Source organism: Chroicocephalus ridibundus, chromosome 3 (assembly GCF_963924245.1).
Source record: "Chroicocephalus ridibundus chromosome 3, bChrRid1.1, whole genome shotgun sequence".
NCBI lineage: Eukaryota > Metazoa > Chordata > Aves > Charadriiformes > Laridae > Chroicocephalus > Chroicocephalus ridibundus.
In genome coordinates, this window is record NC_086286.1 from 33,075,436 (window position 1) to 33,101,063 (window position 25,628).

Sequence of the window (25,628 nt, forward strand, 5' to 3'; positions counted from 1 at the left end):
TACTGTAAGACCCCTCCAGTCATTTAAATGAGCACATTTCTTTTGCACGGAGAAAATCCCTACTGTCCTTTTCCCATCATCAGCTATTTTCTAGTGAAATCGGATTGGCAACTGGCACAGAAGTGAAGTAACGCTGAAATTCATTCCAGTACCGCTACAGAGAGATTATGTATACACATCATTCTGTGAAAAATGACCAGATTTCATCTTATCCAGTGGACAGCAGTCACACAACCAAAGACCAAGGGCAGAAAACAACACTTTCCCCCATGCTACAGAAAATAATGCATCAAAATAAAACTTACGTTCCAAAGTGACTCAGGAAAGCTGCAATATACTCTCTTCTCTTATGGTATCCCTGAATAACATATTGTACCTTAAAAAAGAAAGAAAGAAACGAATCCAGAGTTATAAAAAGATAAAAAAAAGCCAGCACTCCCAATTTGTCATATATTCCTTGTTCAGGAAGATTTATGTTTGACACGGTAGTAGTTCTGAATCCTACATTTAGCTTGCGTGATTCCCCTGAAGAATCCTAAACTCCCTTGAAAACAAACAGTGGATCTTGCACACAGAAAGTCTTGTAAAGAAATCCCTTCACTCACTTCGGAGTGAAACTTAGTCTTTCACAATATATTGAAGCGCTCTTTAACTGCACAAGATAAAGAGTGAAGAAAAGAAATGCGCGACCTTGCCTCGCTGAAGTTGAGCAGGAAGCTGCAATAGGCAAATCATAATTACCTGAACTGACAGTTGGTTAAGTGTCAAAATAACATTCTGGTTACAAAAGAGAAGAAAAAAAATAATATATATTTCACAACTGATCTTGTGTGTTTTCTGAAGACTGCACCTCCAACAAAATCTTCTTAAGACTAAGCTCTCTTGTTGGTTTCGTGCTGACTCAGGGAGCCACCTACTCAACTGCAAGCATCAATTTCTGAGGCATTTTGGGTTTTGAAAGACTTCCATCCTGGCACAGACAAAATCCAACAATGCTAAACTTGGAAGACTTAAGGCAAAATTCTTCTCACACCATGTATGTTTTCTTATTGATTTGAATGGGATTACTTAGCAGAACAGTGTGAACAGGGTTTGACCCATAACAGAAACAATGCGTGTGTTGTCAGGCCAGGAGAGTATCTGGTTTACTACTGGTTCCTCCAAGTACTTAACGGTATGGTTCCATATATGATTCCCTGTGTAAATACCCTTGCCTTCCAGAACGAAAACTACCATTTTAAAAGCCTTTTTTCCCCACCAAACATAAAAAGAGCAGGAAGAATATTTTTCTTGGCTATGGTAATACTGGAGTTCCTTGGCTGGCAAACGCTTTCCTAAATTTTCTGAAAAAGCCTTGATACGATCATTGCTGAGAGCTATCATGTACCCCTTAAAGTTAAATTCTATTTATAAACTGAGACTTATTTCATTTTATAAAAAACCCTACAATTATTTTGAAGGCTTTGTGTGGAATCTGAAATGTTATTTTGGGTAAAGGAAAACATATGATAAGTTTGCTTAAGGAACTTTGTTTAAGAAAGGATAAAAAAAGTCCTGTATACTTGCAGATTTTAAAAACAGAAAGTAATTTTCACAGAAAACCACAACAAAAACAACTCTAAAGATAGATTCCAATATAATTATGGAAACACATTTTGCAGAACTTTTTCTAAAAGATAAAATTATTTTCCTTGTTTGGACAAATTAAGGTAAAAATAATATAAAAATACAAATAGGAGGTCTGTAATAGGCAGATTCCTTGATGTTGGCCTGTAAGCTTTCTTTTGAAAATTACACTTAAATAAAGGAGAAGCTTTCAAAATAATATACTGACTCTTTTTTGTTTAAACAGTAAGCTAAGCAGAACAAAACCTTTTCAGCAACCTTAAGTAGCTATTACTGTATAAACACCCAAACAGACTGCTGATTCAGTTCATCTGGATGAAACATCTGAGAAGAAAATCACTGAAAGCACTCAAAACCTACAGTGATTACTATGGTATGAGAACTTAGATATCTTCCAACTGGAAAAATAATATGCAAACTACACATTTGTATTTACTTGCAAAATAGTAGGCTACAATGCAGTGTTGTACTATAAAATAACATTTTATCCCAAATCATAACATGTCACAGTAAAAAAATTCCGCTCCAAGATCTGATCCCAAGCATGGTTGTTTATCTAAGAGACTCATTACATTTAATGCCCTGTTTAGGTGCCCAACTCTTATCAAGAAGGTATTCCTTCCGTAGTTCACCTTAAGTGAACTTAAGTCCCTGCTTGGACTACCTTGGCAGAAGAAAAACTGTCTATGGAAATGCTATAGTGTGTTACTACAACACAGTACAGCACATAAGGGAATGGATAATGGAGTTCTCTTTACTAACTTACCTTGTTTGTCAGCAGCTGGCATACTTGGGGTACATAGTCGATAAGACAACCTCCACCAGGAAAGGCTGGGATATGAAGGGCAGATGATCCTCCAAGCGCACTAGAAATAGAAGTTAATTTAACAGTACATTACACGTACAGTCCCTGGGATTTGAAAGTGATTTGTACAGTGTCCTCTTCCCTACGCTTAAAGTCAGAGGGCTATGATTGAGGAAGTGTATTTTATGCTGTGACGATATAAAAAGTATTGAGTGATATCATCTATAAAAACAGGTTACACCACGATCTATTGTAATTCAACAGCTTTAATCAAGAGTAACACTAATGCGAAGCATTCTTGCAGGAAATAGCTTTTTCGTTGTAAACAGTTCTATTTCTTGTCCCTCATCAATAAGATGGGAAGCACTGTAGTTAAGATTATCTTGTTATAGCTGGAGGAGAGGACTTTGAGTCTTGAATTATTCAAATTGCCACCATCAGTCAAACTGGCTAAGAATAATGACAATAATTTGGACTGAGGAGTAATGGATGGCCAGATGCACATCAGCCATGCTATTTACTCCAGTTCTGGCCCCCCCAAAACAAGACAGACGTTAACCTACTAGATCAACGGGGCAGTGGGCCAGAAAGATTGTTAGGTAAATGATGTAATGGGGGATGCTGAAAGAAATGTTTTTTTTCAGTCTTAAGAGAAGGTTGGAGAGGGGGCAATATTTGAAGTATTGAAGGCACATTGATGGAATCTATGGAATCTAATCTAATGGAAAAATACAGAGAAGATGGAGCCAGAGTCTTCTCGGAAGTGCACAGTGACAGGACGAAAGGCAACACAGACATGTCGCAACAAAGGAAGTTCTGGTTAGCTATTAGGAAAAACGTTTTCACAATGAGAGTAATCACATACTGGAAGACAGGCCCAGAGGGGCTGGGGAATCTCAGTCCTCAGAGGTGCTTAAAGCTCAGCTGAACAACTGCCATAAGCAACCTGACCTAAGCTGGCCCTGCTCCGCGGAGGGGCTTGGCCAGATAACCTCCAGAGGTTCCCTCTAGTCTACATTGTTTTATGATTATATTCTCTGATTCTATCATTTTGTTCATGCCCAGAAGGAAATAATACAAACAAAGATATTAACTCTGTCCATGCAAAGACTGGAAATCTGAATGGTAGAAATCCACAGAAATAAGGTAACTTCGGAGATGTATTTCATCACAGAATCATAGAATATCAGGTTGGAAAGGACCTCAAGGATCACCTGTTCCAACCTTTCCTGGAAAAAGCAGGGTCTAGACAACATGGCCCAGCACCTTGTGCCACTATTTAGGCACCTTTATCAATTGCCTTTATCACAGGAAGGAAGACTGAAGCATGCCCGCTATTGCTGAGGGTAATGGCTTCTTTGGTATGGAAAGATCTAGCATTTTTTATTTAAATCAGGTTATATAAAGCAACAACCAGCTAAAGTCCACGCTACTTTCTTTAAACAGTACTAACCTAAATCTTTCTTATAGTCTTTTACCAATCAAAAGGGGTATGAACTTGCATTACACACTGTGGCTTACATCATTCACTAAGCATCTAGAACCTTGTTGGGTACAATTAAAAAGCTTCAAAAGCTGAATTACTTTGTGGCCTCCTGTTTACATGCTGTTTCCATGAAAGATTAAACTGGCTGGAAAGAAGGTTCTTCTCTACAAACTAAGGCTCTTATTCTTCAACAGGACCTGCCCTTGTATTTTCCTCAATACTTGATAAGCTATCACTTTGGTAGGTACAAAGGTCTACAATCATACATCCCTTTGAAGGAACAGAGCCTATATAAATCAAAAAAACCAAATTCATAATGAGGTATATGGAAATCTGCTACTCAGGCAAAACAGTCTGGGTTCAGCAGACTGTTCACCACATGGAACAGTTCTGCAGGTCTGGATTTTGCATATGCAACGATGAAAGAAAAAAGCCTTGAGTACACCACAGCTACATACGAAAAAAAAACAAACAAACTTTTCCAGCAGAAGTAAGACTTGAACAGGATTCTTTTTTTTTTTTTTTTTTTTTTTTTTTTAACAGAATTCAGTTTCCTTGCTGCTACCCCCTTAATAAAACTACTCACATGGGAATATAATTTTGCTACTTCCGGATGTTAAAAACAGTGAAGCATGACTATTAGATCATTACTAAGTTGGAATATTTCTGAAACAGTGGTTTGCTCTTAGGAAATTGAAAGTACACTGGGTCCATCGGTCTTTAATGTTGGAGAACAAAAGACTTGTTCCTCCTAGTATGTTACAAGTGGGTTGTCACCCTTACTTTAATCCCTGGCTTTCAGTTTATTAAACTCCTTAAATGTTTATGTAAATACATCCATAAAAGCCTCCAATCTCATACCCAGAGCAAATGGTACTGTCTGTTTTGCATCCTGCCTTGCCTCATTTGCAACCAAATCCAAGTTCCCCCTCAGCACGGAGGTACCACCGGAGACACTCAGATGACTACAACAGGAATTACAGGCTCCTCTCTCAGTTACAACAGCAGGCATGAAATTAGGAGTAATCTCTAACATTTTTCACGGGCAAAAAAGCTTCCATGCCTGTATCATCGGCTTCCAATAGGTCTTCCAGACTGAATTATTATGATCTGTGAATAAAGGCTTTCCATTTCACCTGTATCCACTTTTGAAAGTAGTCAATCCATAAAAAACTTGTTGACATTATTGGGAATTCAACCCTTCTCAAATGAAAAACAGACTACTACAAGGTGTGGTTTCTGAGAAATAGGTCCCTCCACAGAAAGAAGGCTGGAATTTCTAGTATAATTATCCTCTGAAAACAGAATAAAGCTGTACAATATGTAATTTATGTTCGGTAGAAATAATTACGGGTAGGGAAAATTAAGAGTGGACAGGCATCTTTGTTCCCTCTACTGGGTCAGAGAATCTGCTTATTAAATATTTTAATACAGTACTGCATTTGCACAGGACCTTGCCTCTGACCATCTCAAAACTTTCTATAAGCATTCAGCAATTAAGGCTCATCTGCCTTATGAAACTGATATTTATCTTTCACTTTTATACACATAAGGAAGCTACTGCTCAGAGTTTGATTTGACTATGCTGTACTAGGTCTCTGTTGTGCCAAAGGAACATACTTGCAGTACCTCACAATCATGACTCAGGGCAAGAGGCTATAATAATTCCTTTGACCCTGTAATAAACCTATAGTTGAAGAAAGAAGTGACTTACTCAATGTCAAATAAGAAGAACCTGTAAAAGGTGCAAGGAAATATGTGTAAAATGGAGAAAATTAGGCAAGGGAACGTCAGCATGCAGCTCAGTATCTAATGCTGCTTTTTGAGGTCCCTCAAAGCCCAATCAAAAGAAAAGGCACAGAAAAAGAAAAATGCCATAAGCAGCCTTTTATAGTCAAGGAAATTCTATTGGCTGAGAGATTCCACCAGTGCAAGCTAAAGACCCCTGCATGTCAGACCCGCTTTCCAGATAGCTCAGCCTCTTGGAGGATAGACCTTACACACCTCTGTTTGTGATTAAGCTTTCCTTCTTAGTCTTGCTGTTATACACTCCTCATAAAAACAACACATTTTTATACCCAGGAATAAAACCAACTGTAACATCACACTATCAGGTTCGGTGATATTCATTGTATCAAGATGACCAAAAAAAAAAAATCAAACAAAAAACATCAAGAGATATGATGAGGAAGTTATTTTGTTTTTAAACACAGACAAATTAATTAATATTGCGACCCTACAGCTGCCAGAGTAATTCTAGTTTCAGCACAACCAACCCAATTGTGTTCGATTTTTAGACAATTTTTTCCAGTAACCTACTACTCTTTAAAGGCTAAAATTTTAACAGATTCTGATAGTGGCTTTCTATAATTTATCATAATTCACAAAGCCACAGTCTTAGTGGATGTCATGCCATTAGGACTGCTACTGGATGAAGATAAATAGATGGTAGGTCTACCTATCTATGAGATAAGTTTGCACGAACACATTGGAATGCAGAGACTAAGATCTGTTGGACTCAGCATTTTATACACTTGCTGTTACTCTAAACCTACTCAGCTCTGCAAACCAACTTCGCACACCTCATTTTAAGAAGGACCAGAGACTCCTTTGCAGCAAGTTCCTGCCTTCCTGGCTTTCCACAGTGCCAGACACAATGCAGTTCTGATCCACAGCCTGTGAATTAAATTGGATTTTGTGAGGAACTCACTACTGAATTCAACAAGAGCAGCAATCGGCCTCCGTTAATAGCAGTTTTGTTCTGCGATATGCTGAAATACAAGTGCAGACTGCATCGCTGGAGTGTGGTTACATTTCTGCTGTTGACTGGTACATTTCAAGTGACTTGCTCTGTCTGTCTCTCAATGGATCGTATTTATTCAGGCCCACATACAAAACGCAAAATTCTTTCCTATTTCTTGATAGCTCATAATTGCATTAAAATGTCTTTCTCAAGAAATGATCCTTTAAAAAAACCAAAAGGGTACAGCATTAATTCATAGGTTTACCAGAAGTGACTGGTTTTGTTCTTGAGTACTTATGTGTAAAGAACCAGTTATTTCCCCTTCCTTAAAAACATCACTTCACTAGAAAAGAAGGTGGGTCCTTCCAAGTCCCAAGCTCAGGAAACTGGGTGGTTTGGCAAGGCAGACTTAGAGGAACAAAGGAAGATGCTCGTACTCCCATCCCTACCTCACCCCCTTCCCTACAACTCTCCCCACGCTGTCTTGCGCGTCTCTCGTTCTCCTGAACTGCTTTCATTCACCCCACCTCTTCCCTCCAATCCATTTTGCTTCCCCCTTTCTTGGAGCAGAAAAATGCAGGTTTCTCTATATTGCTGGGAAACTCCTGAGCTCAGTCTGAACAATGAGGATTACTTCAAACCATCCCCTACATCTTGTAAGGTCCCGCAAAAAATAAAAATATCACAGTTTATAAAGTTATGTGCTAACACAGGTTACAGTACTACAGTTAAGCACCAGTACACATGGAATACTGTCTATATATTTTGCTCTTGCTATATATATATATATATCTATGTATGTATTTTGCCTTTACCTGTTACTATCCCCCATCTCCCAAAATTGCATAAGCTTTTCTTTGAAAGAAGCCTTACAAAGAATAGAACATCTATAGAAAAGTTCCCCGCTCTTAAAAGGACGCACCTTGCCCAATGGCAGTTATTTTTGCTCCAAGGGAGGAAAGAGTAAAAAAATGTGTATTTGGAAAGGAGAGCCAGCACTGTAAGAAGAATCATACTTACCCCTGAACACAGTGTGAACGTAGTATTAAAGACCTTTATACTAAAAGAAAGTGGTACATAATACCCATTGCCCTCAACAATGTTGCTAATCCAATGTATTCTTTCTACAAAACCCACATAAAATAGGGAAATGACAATTTCAATGGTTGTGAATGATACAGTTGAAGGTTTGTCTAGCTTTGAAAATGTAAATAAACAAAAAACTTGCCTCTGCATGGAAAGACTCTTTATATCAGTTTAAAATAACTAAGAGCTTTTCTCTCAGCGTGGTCAATGTTAAAACATGTTCAAATCTATGTACTAGTGATGGAAAGTAGACTTTAGACTTCACAGACTATAGCCCTTGCTTTTACCTGGATACACCCTTCTTAACTCTTGGTAAGTTTTCACCTGCCTTATTTTGAAACTGAAGCACGTTGCAGACCTACAAAAGCATTTAAAGGGTTTGTTACTCATGAAGGCTATAAGCAAGAGTAGCCTGAAGCATGTGGAAAGAAATTCCCTCTTTTCGCTCTTTTTTCCTGTTTTGAGAGTCATGTTATGGGCTTTGATCTCCTCTTTCTCCTTTGTTGCTGAAGTAAATAGTTGACTTTTTTTTTTCTTCTGCAGTTTCATCACTTTAGTATATTACACCATTTGGCACAGGAGACATGAGGAACCACATCAAATAAAAGCACGTGACCACAAAAGCTGGCTTACCAACCATGATCCCAGATTTGCTGTCAAGTTTACCATTTTTCAGACTCGCTCGACCATAACCCCAAATCCCCCCTATCACACAAACAACGTGGTGCTTGGCAGAAGCCTTGGGATAGTGCTTCCATCAGTGATACAGAGCTTAACAGTAAAATAACAGAACATTACTCTTGTTACTGAAAAATCGGTCAGTCTAGGTTTGTGACAGTATTTTCTCCCCTTTCTAGCAATACTCCATTTAAAGCAAACGTAGTTAACATATTGCTTGTCCACTCAAGTCTACTACAAGGTAAAGCATGTCCAAAAAGAAAAAGCTTCCATTCTATTTTTAAAGAAACAATTTTTACTTACAGTTATTTCTACTTCAACATTGGTTAAACAAAAATATATGTTTTCAGCTAACAGATACAATCTGAGGTATCTACATTGTTGAGTGTACAGAAAAAAAATACAACCACAAATAGACCTAGAGGGAAAACTATGCCAAATATACTTATTTGGAGAAAGAATCCCAGTCAAACTCAGACTGAAGATCTGGCCATTAGAGCTGAAAGAATAATACCATCTTTTTTTCCTTGACCTACTAGAGGTTCAGGGTAAATACCTCTAAGCACCTCCTGACCAGTGACTGGAAAAAAATACAAAATAATCACTGTAGAAAGCAAATACTAAAACCAAAATGTATTTCAGTTTCACAGACTCTGCAGAAAACTGCAAGTCAGACTTGCTGAGCTTTATTTGCAGCTCTTCTGCTGACTTCATATGTTCTGGCAAGTTACTGCAACCAGTCTGCTTCTCTGCTTGCCCACCTATAATGCTCAGACGCTGTAGTGAAGTACACTGAAGTTTAATAATATTCATAGAATAGTATAAAATCTGTGGGATGAAGTCATCTGTAAGTGCTAATGAATACTGCTTTGTTTGGATTATTCCAACTTCCGTATTCTGCTGCAGGTAAAGTTGTCAAAAAAGTGCCGTTTTCTATAACGCATTTCCTATTTTAAACAGAGTGACTAGACCAAGGAAAGATTTACATTAACTGTACAGATTCTGGATTCTACCAGACTGTAACCTAACAGACGTACACACAAATCATAGCTCAGTTGATCCAATATTGAAAGATTTACGGGGACAGGAGCTCTGTCCCCAGAATTCTACACCTCCTCGAGGAGAAAAAAAAAAACACCAAGAAGCATGAGATTAATAGATAGCTAACCCTATAATTAAATTAGAATACACTTCTTTTCTTCACTTTCCTGGCCAGACTCAGAACTGGGAGGAGAAAGAACAGATACTCTTGCAGTATAAAGCTTTTCTTACTGATACTTGATAGGATAGAAGTCTGAAAACGCTAGTTATTTCCTCTGTATTGGATAAATCAGGACTAAAGGGATTTTTCTTTTGCTTAACAGGTCTTTATATGCAGAAAGGTTCCGCATAAAGGGGACTGAGAGGTTTCCACTGACATGTGGAACGAGAGAAAACCTGGGCTGCCAGCGATGGAAAAGGGAGCTCTCCACCACCCTCAGACCTCGTGTTCCATGAAGAAACAAAACCACGCCAGGGTAACATTTATTACCCAGCTGATCGGACGCTCGATGTTACACAGCGGTAGCACGCGGTATACAAGCACTCTGCCTACAGCAGTCACCACATTGCTTTCGTCTCTGGGGAAGGGGGACTCACTGCCATAAACTGATCTGTAGCTTACAACAGCCAGCCTGGGCCGGCAGGCAGCCCAGCAGAATCGATCGCCCTCTGGGACCTCCATCATACCTCAAGGTACAAACTTCAGGAAAAGTCCAAGCAAGTGCAATAGAAATCATCAGCGAGGCTTCAATGTGTGCAGTGGTCTAAAATACAGGTTAACTTAACCAGTGTCAACTATATCACTCTATAAACACTGCACAGTACAGAAATTTTGGTCACTTATTCATTCTGCCAATATAAAACCAAAGTGAAAAGTATAAAAGCAATATATTTCAAAGTGATTAAAAAAACCCCTTATGCTTAAAATATAGAATTATTTTTCATAATACAGTATGAACAGGTTAAAAAAGAGAATATGAAAAGTTCCACAGGCTATCAAAAGAGTGTGATTCTCTCTTATAAGGCTCAAAAATTCTGACAAGTGTTGCTTTTGTGTTGCAATTTACCGTATTTACGTCCCCCCTCAGGTTTTCCACAAAAGGCCCCAATAGCAAGGTGTATTGCAAATGGAATATGCTCAGTCATTTGGGGCAAATAATAATGAGAATCCATAACAGATTACATAAGAACTGAATTTGAAGATGCTTTGAATGATCTCAGACAAGTAGTTTTGGTGCCCCTCCCCCCCCCCCCAAATATAGCAGTTACTTAGCACAGTATTATTTAAGGAAAACAGTTATAAGAAGACCTGAACAAGTTGCTAGATGCCTCACAGTTTAAACAGGACAGCACGGTTCCTGTCCCAAAGAAGTTTCGCAGTCCAGTACCTCACACCACACAGCACAGTGAGGGCAGGAAAAGCAGGGGCTGAACGACAGGGGAGGAGGAGTACCGGTTGCAGCAAGGAAACTTAAGACTTACACACTTTACAATGGAGAAACATGTGTTTCAAAGCATTTTGCTTGTTTCTTAAAGGAATCTTGGCAGCAAATTAAGAGAAATCCGAGTGAGAAGTGAAAAAAAGTCACAGAAGGGTTTCACAGAGAATTAAATGCAATGAGGAAATAACAGCCAAAAAAGCTCCCCAAACGATCAGAAAAAGTTGTAGGAAAGAACACCCAGACAAATGCAGCAGCAGCAAACATCACTGAACAAAAAAGTTACAGATAAGATAAGCAATATGGGCAGATAAGAAAGGGAACACTATGCAGTCCTTTTTTATTTTTACTTCCAAAGAAGTTAGAAAAGCAGTAAGTGAAGATTAAAGAAATGATTTAAGATGCCAGGAGAAACACCACGCAGCCTAACCTACTGCAATTGTCTTCTGTATGGATCTCAGGAAGAAGGGCAAGTATGAAAGAGGCTGGAGACTCGTTGCAACTAAGGCAGAACAAGATTTTGACTGAAGAAAGAGTGATCTGTAACCTAATTGCAACACTTTTTCATGCTGCACTGATTTGAGGTTTCAACACAAAATCGGGAACTTGATTAATGATGCACTATCACGGACGGTGAAAAAGGAAAAGTTGAGTCTGTTATCTGAAAATTTACTTTTCAACTCCCTGTTCTTAAGAAATGAACTTTTAATGGCATTACCAGTTTTCCAGATATATTTATAACCGCCTTAACTGTGAAGATATTGAGGGTCTTCTAAGTAACAAGTGAAATAATACTGGGCACTGGCTTTTCTGCTTCAGGGGAAAAACGTATTGACTTGAAGCACTGCCTCAAAGGAACTAAAAATGGCTTACACGTAGCACAAAGATAGAAGCTGGGAATTATAAACTTTTGCATAAACAAGAAAAGACTAGAGCGCTGGTATGCTGTGAGCACTGTTCTCCTCTGAAACAGCAGGACTCAGTAAATTAATGAAAGAATTGAGGATTTATTTATTGTGAGGATCACTGGAAATACCTCTGCACCGCAGCCTGGGTGCTATGTTACGCAGTGCTTGTCATCGTTCAAGACACCCATCTGCTCTTTACAATCCACTCTGCTTTACTGATGGAGATCTCCCAAACAATCTCATTGAACAGAATATTTATCACAAATCCATGTGATTATTCTCGAATTATCCATCCATAAAGTGGATAACATAAATGAGTAACTGTTCTGAGATGGTATCAGTTATATTTACAAACATATGCCCTATATACCTAATAATTTCTTATCAATCTCCTGGCATGCATTCAATAATATCTAGCTTACTATTTTGTGACTGTTCACATGGCAGGTAATTTTCTGGTACTTGTGCTAAGCCCAGCTAAGCAGCAGTGTCTTTATCACGAAGCAGAAAAACAAGTCTCAAAAAACTGTACAACTCCATTGCCTTCCTTACCTACTGTTCTCACCTTTTTCTGAAGAAGTCATTTCCTATAACTTGCAGACTTTTACGTTTTATGATTGCACTTGCTTATATTGTTCCTTATTTTATGTTCCCTAATCTACTCATAAAATTACAGTAATTATGTCTTATTGTTAATCTTTTCCTGATATTGCTTAATGCCTAACACTTCCAGTGACACAGTCATTTTGTAAGCGTGCTATTTTTTGCCTCTGTGCTAAAATAGTGCTGTGCTGTAGACTTCTCCCACATAATCAAATGTTTTCCGTTCTTCTTAGGCCAGACAGTAATCCTCATTCGTGGATCTCTTCTATCTGGAGAAATATTTCATGTAAGAAACATCCTGTCCTCTGCATCATCAGCATCACATTTGATTAACTTACATGAAGAACGAGAAATGCAAAGTACTGAAAGGATAAGAAATCTTGCAGAAAAATTTCGTAAATTAAATGAGAGCAACATGCTGGAAAACTTCTGGATATGAAGTTGAGCATTTGGGTCATCGATAAGAATGCCCGAGGGAGGCAGAAAGTTAGAGGAGAAAAATGTTTTTCTTTCATACATCTGGCTTCCGATACTGATTTCCATGTGTATGCAGCATGATTAAGGGGCATTCTTGCTCAGATCTTGAAATTGGCTTTATCTTATGTTCACAAACGATGTGGAATGCTACAAGTCTGGTCTGGTGCTCCCGCGAAATGCCGCGAGAGGCCTAGCGAGCTCAGGTTTTATGTAAGCCAAATACATTCACATGTGGACGCAAGGCAAGAGAACATAAGTTTTTCATGTAAACACAGCCACTGCGGTTTGACAGCTAATAAGAACCATGTTAAACCCTTACTTTTTTAAGAAGACAATAAGAATCTGCTGGGACGGTTTTTACAGCCCCTTTCAGAATCTCTACCACAGGCATTTGGGTAAGTGTGTTTTGTTCCTATGAATATAAATAATTCAATTTCATCCTAATGTATTCTCTTCAAAACAGAGGGAAGAGGGGGTTTGGATCACATCGCACAAAGGCAGCCTTTGGTAGGTGGGAAGACTGGGAATAATTCTCAGAAGAAAATGCTGGTGCCTTGAAACCCTGTTTTACCTTGGAGGGAACAAAGGTTCCTTCTGTATCAAGGCGGACACAGGTCTACTCTTGAAACAAAAAAGGAAAGGCAGAAAATAAACCCACAGGTCTTCATTGTGTTACGATCAAAGCAGGGACCCCATATGTGCACAAGAAACTGGAAATTTCATAATTTGCAACCTAGAGCAGTGCTTAGTTGGTCAAAAGGTGAATTACAGGCTTTCCCAGGATTTCATCTGAACTGATGCCTGGATTTTGTTCATGGAGCAGTTTCATTATGGCACGTGCTGTAAGATTAGAGTGAAAATCCTTTTGACAAAGATTTGCCTTTTCCCAGAACAGATGGTGAATGCATATAGTGCACATACAGACACCAGCCAGGCCTGAGTCAAATGGAGGCACTTGCATCCCATAAACTGCCTTTAATACAGGCCCTCTTTCCCTTAGAAACTGCAAATACTTAGATAGTCACTGAAAGACAAAAATTCCAACTTTCCGGTAATATACCTTTCAACTTTTAAGGGTTTGATTAATATTACTTAACGTTTAAGGGCCTGAGTGCATTTGCAAGCTGAGTGCTTAGATAATGGAGCGGCCTAAACAGTATCGGCAAGTAGATGTATTTACAAATAAATATCGGATGCTTTGATAAACTAGCCTTTTTAGTTGAAGAACAACATTTCAGAAAGCTTGTCAGTGTTTAAATAATATATGTTCTGGCTTTTAGTTAAGACTGAAGATATTACGATTCTACATGTAAAATAGCTTTCTAAATTAAGTCTTTCCTTTTTGGAAATTATATTAAGGCTCTTGAGTCCTACAGATATGTAAAATAAAAAAAAAAAAAAAAAGAAAGTGTGACACTGCTTTAAGCATTGATCACAGAAGTTTTCAATAATCCCTGCTATCCCTTCAAAAATCAGAAGCACCAATTAATTTTTGTATCTAGTACTAAATGCATCAGCTCTGCCAGTGTAAATGCAATACTGCTATGAATACATTCTAAAAGGATAACTAAAAAAGGTAAAATAAGTAATTGAATGAGGCACATTCTATGAACTAGAATTAAAATTCACAAAAGATGAGAACTACTTCAAAGAAACCTTTCTGTCAATGGTGGCTTATTTCCATGTCAAAGATCTACCACTGGTCAATAAAGATTTATTTATCAAGATAAATTGTGTAATAAATCCCATTATATTCACGCTTACTTTGCTCCAACTTTCTGACAGCTAACTGTTAATATTATTATTAGTTACACTGAGACTTCTAGATTATAGGCTAATAATCACTCAATCTGATGAAGACTATGATGCCCGCCAGTATGGGTTCTTTTATAAAGTTCTTATATAAAGGAATATGGTTTTCTCCCCCCCCCTTTTTTTTTTAAAAAACTTCTGTATTGTATGCAATGACGTCCTAAAAACATTAGCTTTTAAATTGACTTGACATTTACACAGCATCTAACAGAACTCTTCCTTCACTCAAATCACTTCAACGATGTAGCAACTTTTCACCCATTATACAATATATGGGACGAAATTTTTTATTTATTAAATTTAAGTGCAGTTGCTGCTAACACTGTCCTATCTGTGCCCATGATTAGGAAGCTGTTATAATTATCTTGTATGGCTAAATAAGAGAATGTGGTTTTACTACTTAATCTAATTTGAACTATCAACATGTTACAGAAAAAGAATTTATGCCCAAGGTGAAAAAATTCTAATTTTTGGCTGAGAATGTTTACATTCTAATTGCATTTGGCTGTTTATACCAGCAATAAATATTAACACATTAGTTGAAATCTTCTGTGTTATCCATGCATATGTTTGGATATCCTGTACTTTTACTTTTTTGAAGTTCTTTAAAGCTTGATTTCCTTAAAGTCTTTAAGAAAAGACTATGCCACCAAACAGTTTGATTTTTCTCACCACCTCCATCCCTGTCACTGAATGACATGACAACTGGCAACCTCCAGCTTGCACGACGAACTTTTTAAAACTTGTGTTAATGCTATTGGATAAATCACCATACCAACAAAACAAGCTACAGAAAGGCACTTAAAATTGTACAAACTAAAACCGATTCTTTCCTCTTCTAAATCTCTTCTTCACATGTACATGCTTAAAATTCATGATCTTCCACCTTAATGTCAAGTCACTACCACTGCACTGGAAGTCACAAATTCTGTGTTTTAACCCAATTCTGTCAATAGTTTCTGGGGTAAATTAAGAGGAAACAGCCACGGCCATTTTTTCACGGTCTTTGCAGAAAAGAGAAATACATAGAGAACTTATACATACAGATGTCACGCTAGGAAAAAAAGCCAAACACCACCTGGCCTCTGCAAAGCACCTGCAAAACAAAAGACGCCTTACAAATGGCAGCACGCCATACCTTCAGTTTAACTCAGAAGGCTACACCTCTTCATGATATAACTCAACTAATGTTTGCTATTTCCTTGGGATAACCCAGTGCAAATCTGACATCCTTCTTTAAGCCTGAAAAGAGACATGGCTAAGAAACATGGAGCATCAGAAGATTATTTAAAAATAAAAGCATTGAAGTAGTACTACACGTCTTGTTAAAATACTTTTCACCCTAAGGATGTAAAGTATTTTAACAACACACAATACAATTTGCTTATACTGCAGAGACAGCTTTAAATCCATTCATATAGAATCCGTGATAAAATTTATGTCAGGTAACAAACACACACTATTATATGCTAATAAAAGCAAAGTAGAACTCACGACTACTTCAGAAGCTGCATATGACCAGAATTTCTTAAGGAGGTCCTCATCATCTTTCAAGGTGAAGTTTACTATTGAGTCATTTCAGTTCATTCAAAATTCTTCCATCAGCTAATATCATCACAGTGTCAACAAAATCCCTTGCATACTAGCTGCTAAGGCAGGTTACCCATTTTCTCACTTTAAAAAAATTAAAGATGATACTGCACACTGTCTATGCTATCTATCTGTAATTGCAGAAGCGTGTGATTTCGGACCTAGACAACTCTGTAAGATTCTTTACGTGAAGATTGGTCACCCACAAAAGTTACTCTTGAACTGACTGAAGAATGTAAAAAATGAAACCTTCAGTATTATTTAAATCTATAAATAGTATTTTAGAATTCTAGTTTACCTGCTAACCCCAGGGCAGGAACAGCTGATTTGGGGCTTCTACATGCTTAGGTTATTATTTGGTTGTAAAGACTGAAGTTCTCGGAAATCACATGCTCTTTGCTTTTTCTTCTGTTTCCTGTCTTCAACATACAGGCCATCATTGGGTGTTTTTAAGTGAACTATAATGAATGTGTTAGCTTATGAAGATTTTAGGTCTTGCAAAGTTGAAGTAAAAAAGAAAATAACAAATTGACCTGACAAGAACAAAAAAACACAGTTCTGAATTGAAACCTAAACTTTCCTGTAAATAGCCTCTGTTCACTTGGCTTCCTTCTTCCAAATGTGTGGAGGCCTTGCCTTTCGTAACTACTACTACAGTTATTGTTTCTTTGGCTACTGGTCAATTTTCATTTTCATTAAAAACTGCAGGAGTTACACTGACACCAAAGAAATCTTACTCCTCTCCCTCTTTCAGATTTTCCATCTTTTGCTAAGAGCTCAGGGTGACGATGTAGTTCCAGGATACTATACATGTCCAACTTCACTTCAGACTAAGAATCAGGCATAGGGTTTAAGAAAACGCCAGCTCTTTTGCAATGCAAACGAGGCAATAATATATTTGATCCTCTTTTACTTAGGTAAATTCTTATCCACCTTGGTTTAAAATAAAAATGTGCTTAGAACCATAGGATTTGGATCTACCGGACCTATTGTTTTCATACTGAAAAAGAAAGCAATAGCGAGATGGGGTCTTTAAAAAAAATTGTCTAATTCTGACTTCAGGAAGAACAGCAAATCCAAGAATTGCTCTTATTTTGTCCTTTTCCTTTAAATACATTGGTTCAAACTTGGTATTTGTATATACTGGATACAATGCACTATATACACTTTTCAGTTATTATAACCTTGAACATGCAAATCCTTATCTGAACGTCTATTTGAATTCGGTGATAAAATGAGATATTGTCTTTACCATATAACCACCTCCATCTGTATGAACCTCATACACACGTTTGTCTACAAAATGCGTAATAGTAAGTCAAATAACACTCTTTTTTTTCTTTTTCAAAACCCCCAAAAGAATCACAATTTCAAAGTTTTAGTTCTCGCATCAAGAGTAATTTGGTTCTCTTCTGCACATGTACTATAATACCCCAGTGTTACCGATTTTAATTCCATGCCAATATATGGACAAGACCTACTAAAGGTTGATGAATTACTTCTTTATATTGCATGAGTTTTATGTGTGTAAACATCAGCCATAATATTCCAAGGATGTAAAATCTGTATTTCATTTATTCCTGAATACCTGCCAGTCAGTGTTTACCTATCTGTATTTGCTTATATCAGAACTATTAACATAAATAACAAGGAAGTTCAGGGGCAGCACAGTTTGGTTTCCAATGGACTCCTACACTGTATCAAATTGACTTTTCGACTGAGTGTGTTAAAGCCACAGCACAGCATGAGTTCACTCCTTATTAAACATCAGAGAAACCACACAGGAAAGATGTCCTAAATGCCTTCGCCAAAGGAAAAGCTTCAAACGGTGTTCATGCCTTGTAAGACATCAGAGAATATGTTCAGGATACAAATCTTGACTGAAGAGAGGCTTTTTTTTTTTTCCTGATGTTTAATAAGGCGTGAATTCTGACTGAAGCACTTCCTAGGATTAGAATATTCATAATTTATTTCTCCCATATTGATTCTCTGTTCACAGAATACAGTTACACAGGGGCTCCAGCCTTTCCTTCAGTAACAGAACCTGCCTCTTCGAAGTGGTTACGTTCATGAAAACTACAGTAACTTCATATTTGCAAGGCTTCTACCCTCCTGCCAAACTTTTTTGAAATTGGCCATCAGGCTCTAAAAAGTCTGTAACGCAGAAGTGACAGATACCTGTGTGCACAGACAACATGACCATACTAATCGTATAGGAAAAAAAAATAATTTTTTTAGGAAGCCAGATTAAAAAAAACCCCATGGTTTCCCAACACACAAAGTACCTACGGAGTAATCACGATTCCACTGGAGTCCTTGGCAGTGCTTACCAGCAGGAACGGAGCCAGGACCTCACCCTCAGCCTATGCAGAAAACTACAGCGATTCCAAAAAAACCCACCCCCCAAAACCAACCCCACTGACTTACCTGAATGCTTAAATAAAAAGGTGAAAAACAACTGATTAAATTCACACTGCACATGCAATTCAGAGAGATGGAACAGTTTTTCTTCAGACACTTCCTGAATAAGAGGCAAGCATAGGAAACTCCATCCCATTAGGTAAATCATTTGTCAAAACCACTGTTGCGAGAGCTTCTACAAATGCCTTTTTAACCACAACCCTAGGACTGCTAATATAATACTAGTAATCTACTTTCTTTACCATTAGGGCACACAGGTGCATACTCAGTAAGTTCATACGAACTTATGTAAACCTGAGGTGCTGGAGGAGGGTATAACTCGACACTGTCACAGAAAAAAATATTGATGCACCTGAGGGAGGTAAATCTGAACTAGTAACATAAATATGCTAGTCCTAAGGAGGCTTCAAAACAGTACCCATTTGAAGCAGTTATCTCATACGGAAAACCTCAGTCGACAACTGAAAAATTTCTAAATAGGAGAAACAAAAGAAAAATATTTATAATGGAAAACATGAGCCAATTTCCAACTGCAGCAAATTTCAAAGGTTCTTAGCTCTCTCAGCTTCCAGCTTTACTGGAAAGCAGGAGTTGCTTAATACCACTGAAAAAATCTGACAAACGCCTTTTAGTCTAAGTTTAGAGATATGACCTTTTTATTCTCCCTAAGGCTCCAGAGCAGGAATCTATTTGTATAGTTCAGTTTTGGACATGTTATGTATTTGTGAGTCTCTTCTGGGGCAGTATCCACACTGTAAAATTTAAAAGTGTCCATCAGCCAGTTTTACCTTTTTTTTTTTTTTCTTTGGAGTTGGGAGCTTGTATTAAAGCTCTGGGGATTTCTGGTAGTTTCAGAGTAAGTTTACTAATACTGTTCAGTGGGTGGGAAAAGAAGGTGAATAAATCAACACAGGGAAAAAATGGTCATAATACCAGAAGGTGGTGAAAACTTGCTTATGTTCACTGTGTACAGCAGAAAATATGCATAGTTTATCACTGCTTCTTAAGTTAGAAAAGATTTTTGTATTCTGCCTATCTCTAGTTTGAATTTAAAAATATAATACAAGATGCATGTGCCGGGGAAGATCCTGTTTTTCCAGAATCCAGTTTTCCTCATGTATTATCCAACCCCAATGCTATCTAAAATCATTGTACAAACAAAGAGCTACTGGTACATGTCCTTGCTGTTCTTGTTTCTTCCACCACTTGACTCTTCAGAAAACTCTGAGCAGATTTTTCTTTTGTTATACACTGAAGAGAAAAGAGGAAAAAAACCCAAACAACAGGAACCTGCTCTCATAAAGTTCTGGCTAGCAAGATTTTCTAGTAAAAGTTACTCACCGTTTGATTTGCTACTGATTTACTGTAAAACAATTGCCTGTTACGCAAGGATAGTCAGCTCTTGCAGGACAAAACCCCTCCAGCACAAAGCAGAAATGCTGCTGTTCACACGTATTTGAACTGCTACAACAACTCTCTGGACTTTAAAGTGTTCCCATTTTGGTGGCTGCCCAGGATACTCCTCAATGTAGTTCTACTTCACACTTTTTTTTTTTTAACTTCTCTTTAATTTCTCATAAGGACACTCGAAGACTGGTCATCCCTTGTTGGAGTCACTGCAGGTCACATCAAGAACTGCGCTCTCTCTGTTGCACTGATGACAGGCGCCACGAGGGAAAACTCACTGGAAATTTAACATTAACAAACAGTATCCGAAGAGCCACCTGTATCCGGAGAATCGCCACCAGTGTTTTTAAACACAGCAAAGATAAGGTTTTCCACCCAGAGAAAACCAAGTTAAAGGAGGTAACCACGGAAATGACAAACACGTGATGAAAGCTGGGCTTTGCTCCTGCAAGGGCTTCCCTAAGTTTTAGGCAAATGGGTAACGTCCTCATTTTAGTACCTCCTTCCCAGCATGTATGCGTGCATATGCTCTACGTAAAAGCTCTACTGATTCCTTCCCAGTTAGGGGCAGTCCTGTCTCACACACCTACTGCAGCTCTTTGAAAGAGCCATTAAGAAGTATGAGCAAACAATTAGCTCTAACAGCGAATTTAAGTCAGCCGGGGGGTTCAGTAGTGACTTGCATTGTTCAAAGTGTTCATAAATGATCGGGCAAAACAGATGAGCTGCCAGGTGGCAGTCCAGTTATTGAGGGTAATCAAGACAAGTTCCAACCATAAAGAGTAATAAATGGGCTTTGAAACAGAAGAACTGTGTGATAACAAGAAATAGGAGATTTAACACAGATGAATATCAGGTGATGCACGTAGAAAAAACTATCCTAACTGAAAATATAAAACGATAGACACCAAGATGAACATTCAGCTGATCTCTAGGTTATGATCTGAGGTTCGGTTAAAATGTCAGCTCAGCACCAAATAAAAAGCCAAAACAAAAAGAAGTACGGGATTATGAGGAAAGAAGTAGAAAGTCATCTGCAGGACGACTCAGTCTGGAAAGCAGAAAATGAGGGCAGGGGCATGACTGAGAACCATAATATGATGAGCGATGTGGAAAATGTGAATAAGCATTGACTAGTTGCTGTCTCTTCCAATACAAGTGCAGCAGTCAGCATTACACCAGGCTAACAGGAGCTAGGTTCAAAACCAAAAGGAGGTAGATCTACATGCAGGATGTAGTGGAGCTGTGAAACTTCCTTTTGCAATACATTCAAAGGGGAAGGCTGGACAAGTCCATGGAAGAGAAATTCATTCAGGATTACTGAATACACATGAATCAAAGTCCCTGAGCCACCAATGGCTTAGGGCTGGAGAACTATTAGGGCAAAATATCATATGTGCTAGTCCTGTTTCTATAAACTTTGCTATCATTTTCCACATGCATGTGATTTTCTACGTCGGGCAACATATTTAGATGCTACTGCAAGATAGTTTACAGTGATGAATTTTAATCACAAACACATATCTATCTATTAACATAAAAAATTAAAAGGACTGTCACAGTATTATATGATTAAAATAGATACTAATAGTTTAAACAATGGGTTTTACTTAAAAATGCAATGAAAGTCGTAAGTATAACCAAAACTAATGGGGGGGAAAAAGGCCAATCTTTAACACGAATATATTTTCGTTTCCTCCAGAGAAGGTTTTAAAATAACTCATTTTGTGATCAGCAAAGTGAAAGGTGGTATACTTTCAAAGAGCTTTAGATTTCATAAAAAGAATGAAACACTGAAATAAATAAAGATCCTCCTTTGAATACCTCAATAGCTCTGCAACAACAACCTGACTTGTCTGACATAAACTAAGGCTGGGTGGAACCTCTGGAAAAGCACCCCGTCCAAAGGTGTAGGACCCTGCCCACTTTTACAAGTACAAGTGATACGCCAGGGATCATGATGATTTTTTTAAAAATGCACAGCTCTGCAAAATGTACTGTGCTAGCTTCCCCACCCCAGCTTAAGATACAATCCCTCTGACAATATCAACAGTTGCCTAACATTACATTTCACATACCACCATGATTTGGATGGCATGTGCTGCTTTGAAAGAGAATTTGAAACACTAGCAGTTACTGTGATGAGGTTTAAGAAGAGACTGAAGGAAGTAAACTGAGAATCAAGGTTACAAAATGGCTCTATTCATTCCTCTGTGGGGATGAAACAGCACGAACAAAACAACCAAACCCCAAACACTATTTACTTTGGGAAACAGTATGTCAAACTCCTCAGAATAGGTGGAGTCAAATAAGGACAAAACTGTCCTAAAGACACCACCAGCAAATTCCTGAGCACGGTGACATCGCTGCGTACAGGTACGGCTGGCTGCAAGATCCCGAGAGAGGAGGGCAAGCAAATCACATCCCCCAAACACAGCAGTGATTTAGGGATGCATCTCTGCACTAGTGAAAATCCACTTACAAGTGATGCTGGAGTTGTGATTAAAGGTCTTAGAGCAATCACAAACGTTGCTGCTAAGGCCTCTTACATGAACAAATTTTGTAACCAGCCAATGGTGCCGCCTGATTCTATCGTGTACTCTTTGTTTTCAAGCAACCGCAGTATATAGTAGAGATGTTGGTGATGAGAGATACCGCTAGCTCTGTTTAACCTTTTTTGGGAGGTGGTGGAGAGAGAGGGAAGACAACTACCAACATTGTACTCGATGCAATGTTCTTCTCCATTTTTTGCTCTTTGGGAGAGTTATAATGCAAACCTGAGTTGATACTCGAGGCATTTTCATTAATGGGAACTTGAAGTAAAAATATTAGCAAGTACAACTAGATAGACCTATTTATTTGAAGTTCTGTAAATCAGCATTCCTCAAAATATTGAAATCCACAGTCCATGAAACAGTCTTGCATAGGTCAGCAACAACAAAAACATCTCCATATGAGCCCTCCAAACTCAAGATAAAAGCCCACAGGAATCGCCTCTAAGCATGGGAGGTAAATTCAGTAGCTACAGTCAAAGTCAGTCCTTGGCTATTTCACTGGAAGTTCAAACAAGATTTGCCAGAATTATAGCATGGAAGAGACTACCAGGTTGAAGATCTGTCTATAAGGAATTAAAAGACAACCAACTCGCTTCCCAGTTGCCATTCAGTTTCTTTGTTACATTAAAATCAGATAAAAAGCAATCATTAATAGATTTCTCAGCCTTCCCTTTCTTATTACCTTGCTGCCATCCCTGAACACTGCAAAAGTTTGGGGAACTGATGCTATCTTGTAAGACACAGCAAAAGCCCCAGCAGTAAGTTATCAGAAATTTTTCACTGTAGAAGAATACAGGTTGTATATTTAAGCACAAACAACTTCAGAAAAAAAAAAAAAGGCATAAAAAAAAGCACTTTAAGTTTACAATAAAGAAAACAACTGAAGGTTGGTATTATCCTAGAAGAATCATGTAAGTCAGAGACAAGGGGGTTCACCATCTGAGACACTTTAGATTTGCACTCACCATGAAATCCTGTGCTGCAAGGTTCAAGGAACAAGAGCAGAAGCGGCCGAGAAGAATGAACTACCTCATTCTTTTATGAGTGGCAACTTCCCTGAAAAATTGTGTTGCCTGTTCGCAGCACCTGAGCTACACAACCAAAGACACGCTTCCTAAACATAAAGGAAATATAAATTATTTGCATCTCTGTTCTGACTGACCTGACAGAGTAGCGCTTTGTTAGAAATTAGTGACTGCAGTAGTATTACTGAAGAGACTGGAGGTCATGGTTATATACATCACAAACCTTTCAAGTACTGCATACGAATATCTAGATTACTGCTTGTAATTAACTCATCACTACTCTTCAAATCTGCCCAACCAGTGACATGTAACTGTTACCAATTGATTTAGCGTTTCTAATTAGCGTTTTCTAAGTTTCTAATACAATTGGTATCCTAAACATTTTCAGAGCATGAAAGACAAAACTGGTTGGGGGAATGCCTAATTTTCACCTTTAACTTGACAATACATGAAAAATAGTATCTGAAATGCACAGATTTATTGCATAGTTAGTGACTTCAAATTCCATGTTTAGTTGTGGAAAAAATGAAGACACCCAGGTCTTTACATGTCAAACTTACACTCCTATGGTTTGTGTAACACCTCCTCCAAATTCCTTTCTCTTCGGAGACCTACTTTGGAAAGTGACCTATCTAAAGCCGTGGTCAGTACTTGGAAAAGTTATCTATCCTTCAAGGCACCATGTATTTATTCAGTGTCTAATTAGCGTCAACCTGAAGAACATTTATGCAAACTTGGTCAGGACTAAAAATAACTAATTGTAGCTCATCTAGCCAAATGCTGGGAAAGGTTGGAATTTATGTCCAATACATGGTCTGATTTTTCTAACTTTGTGAGAAGAAATAAAAATGCAGTACATGCAAAAGCAAGGGAAGTCTGGAGAATGGCTAACTACAAACTATTATTTATCAAGTCCAAAACTCAGGGTAGACATTTCAAGATCCCAAAGATACAAAAATTCTTTTAACTTAAAATTTCATCCTTTGCCTTGAAAATCCAGCTTTGTACCATCTGTCTATCTGAGAATCCCCAGAATTGCTCAATTCTACTGAATGATCTTCAGGACCAAGCATTTTCATCTTTCTTTCAATGTAATTCTGCATTAAAGGGGAGATGAAACACAGACAACTCCAAAGGAAGGAGGAGAGGGAAAATAGAAGAGCAAAAGCTCCTAGCTGTTGAAAAAAAGAACTACATTTTAAAAATGTATTTCTATTAGTTAAAAGAACACAGAGGAGAGTTCTAGGCAAGGCCTGGCAAGACAAGAGGGGTATGCTACTTGAACAAAGTGACAGAGAGGACAGAGATTCAGGAATATTCCCGCAGCAGCAGCGTTGAGAATTTGTGGGGTGAAAGGGTGGAAAAGGAAGGATTGAAAGAAAAAAATGGAAAGTTGGAAAGTTTGCTAGAGACACTGGAGAAATTAGGGAAGGACGTGAATATCAAAAATACACTCATAAGACATAGTTTATGATTTGTTTGTTGTTTTTTTTTTAATTTGTAACTTGACTTACAGTTTTGCAAAAAAAAAAAAAAAAACCAAAAAACACCACAACAAAACCACCTTTGTGTTACTGCATATACTTTTTCCCCCCTTTTTCATATGGTACTAAGAGGTACCCAAATGAAACAGATATTTTTCCTCCAACAATTAATTCAAAAAAGTACTATACTTTAACAAATCTTTTGGATACTTTCAACATAAAAGAGAGTTTAAAATAGCCACAGTTGTGATGTTTCAAAAATCAGTTTGGGGGACTGGTATCCTAATCAAGGTCAAAGTCTCTTCAGCAGGTACCACATTAAGGCTGCCCAGACACTGGAGTAATTCCAAAAGACCAAATTAATTTCCAAAAGATGTTTGTCTTCCTCCTTCCTAAGGATTTAGGTCTCACACTGCATGTACAAAATCATAAGCTGAGCTTA

At 38.0% G+C, this 25,628-nt stretch overlaps 1 protein-coding gene across 1 annotated transcript in view; it reads right to left on the minus strand.

Annotated features, from left to right (window-relative positions):
* The window catches only part of BABAM2 (BRISC and BRCA1 A complex member 2), a 173,827-nt gene that overhangs the window by 37,872 nt on the left and 110,327 nt on the right, over positions 1–25,628 (minus strand). Inside the window, exons 8-9 of the mRNA XM_063328660.1 lie at positions 2,393–2,492; positions 306–376 (exon numbers count right to left, since the gene is read on the minus strand). Coding sequence (XP_063184730.1) covers positions 306–376; positions 2,393–2,492 — 171 coding nt within the window. The remainder of the gene's footprint in view (positions 1–305; positions 377–2,392; positions 2,493–25,628) is intronic.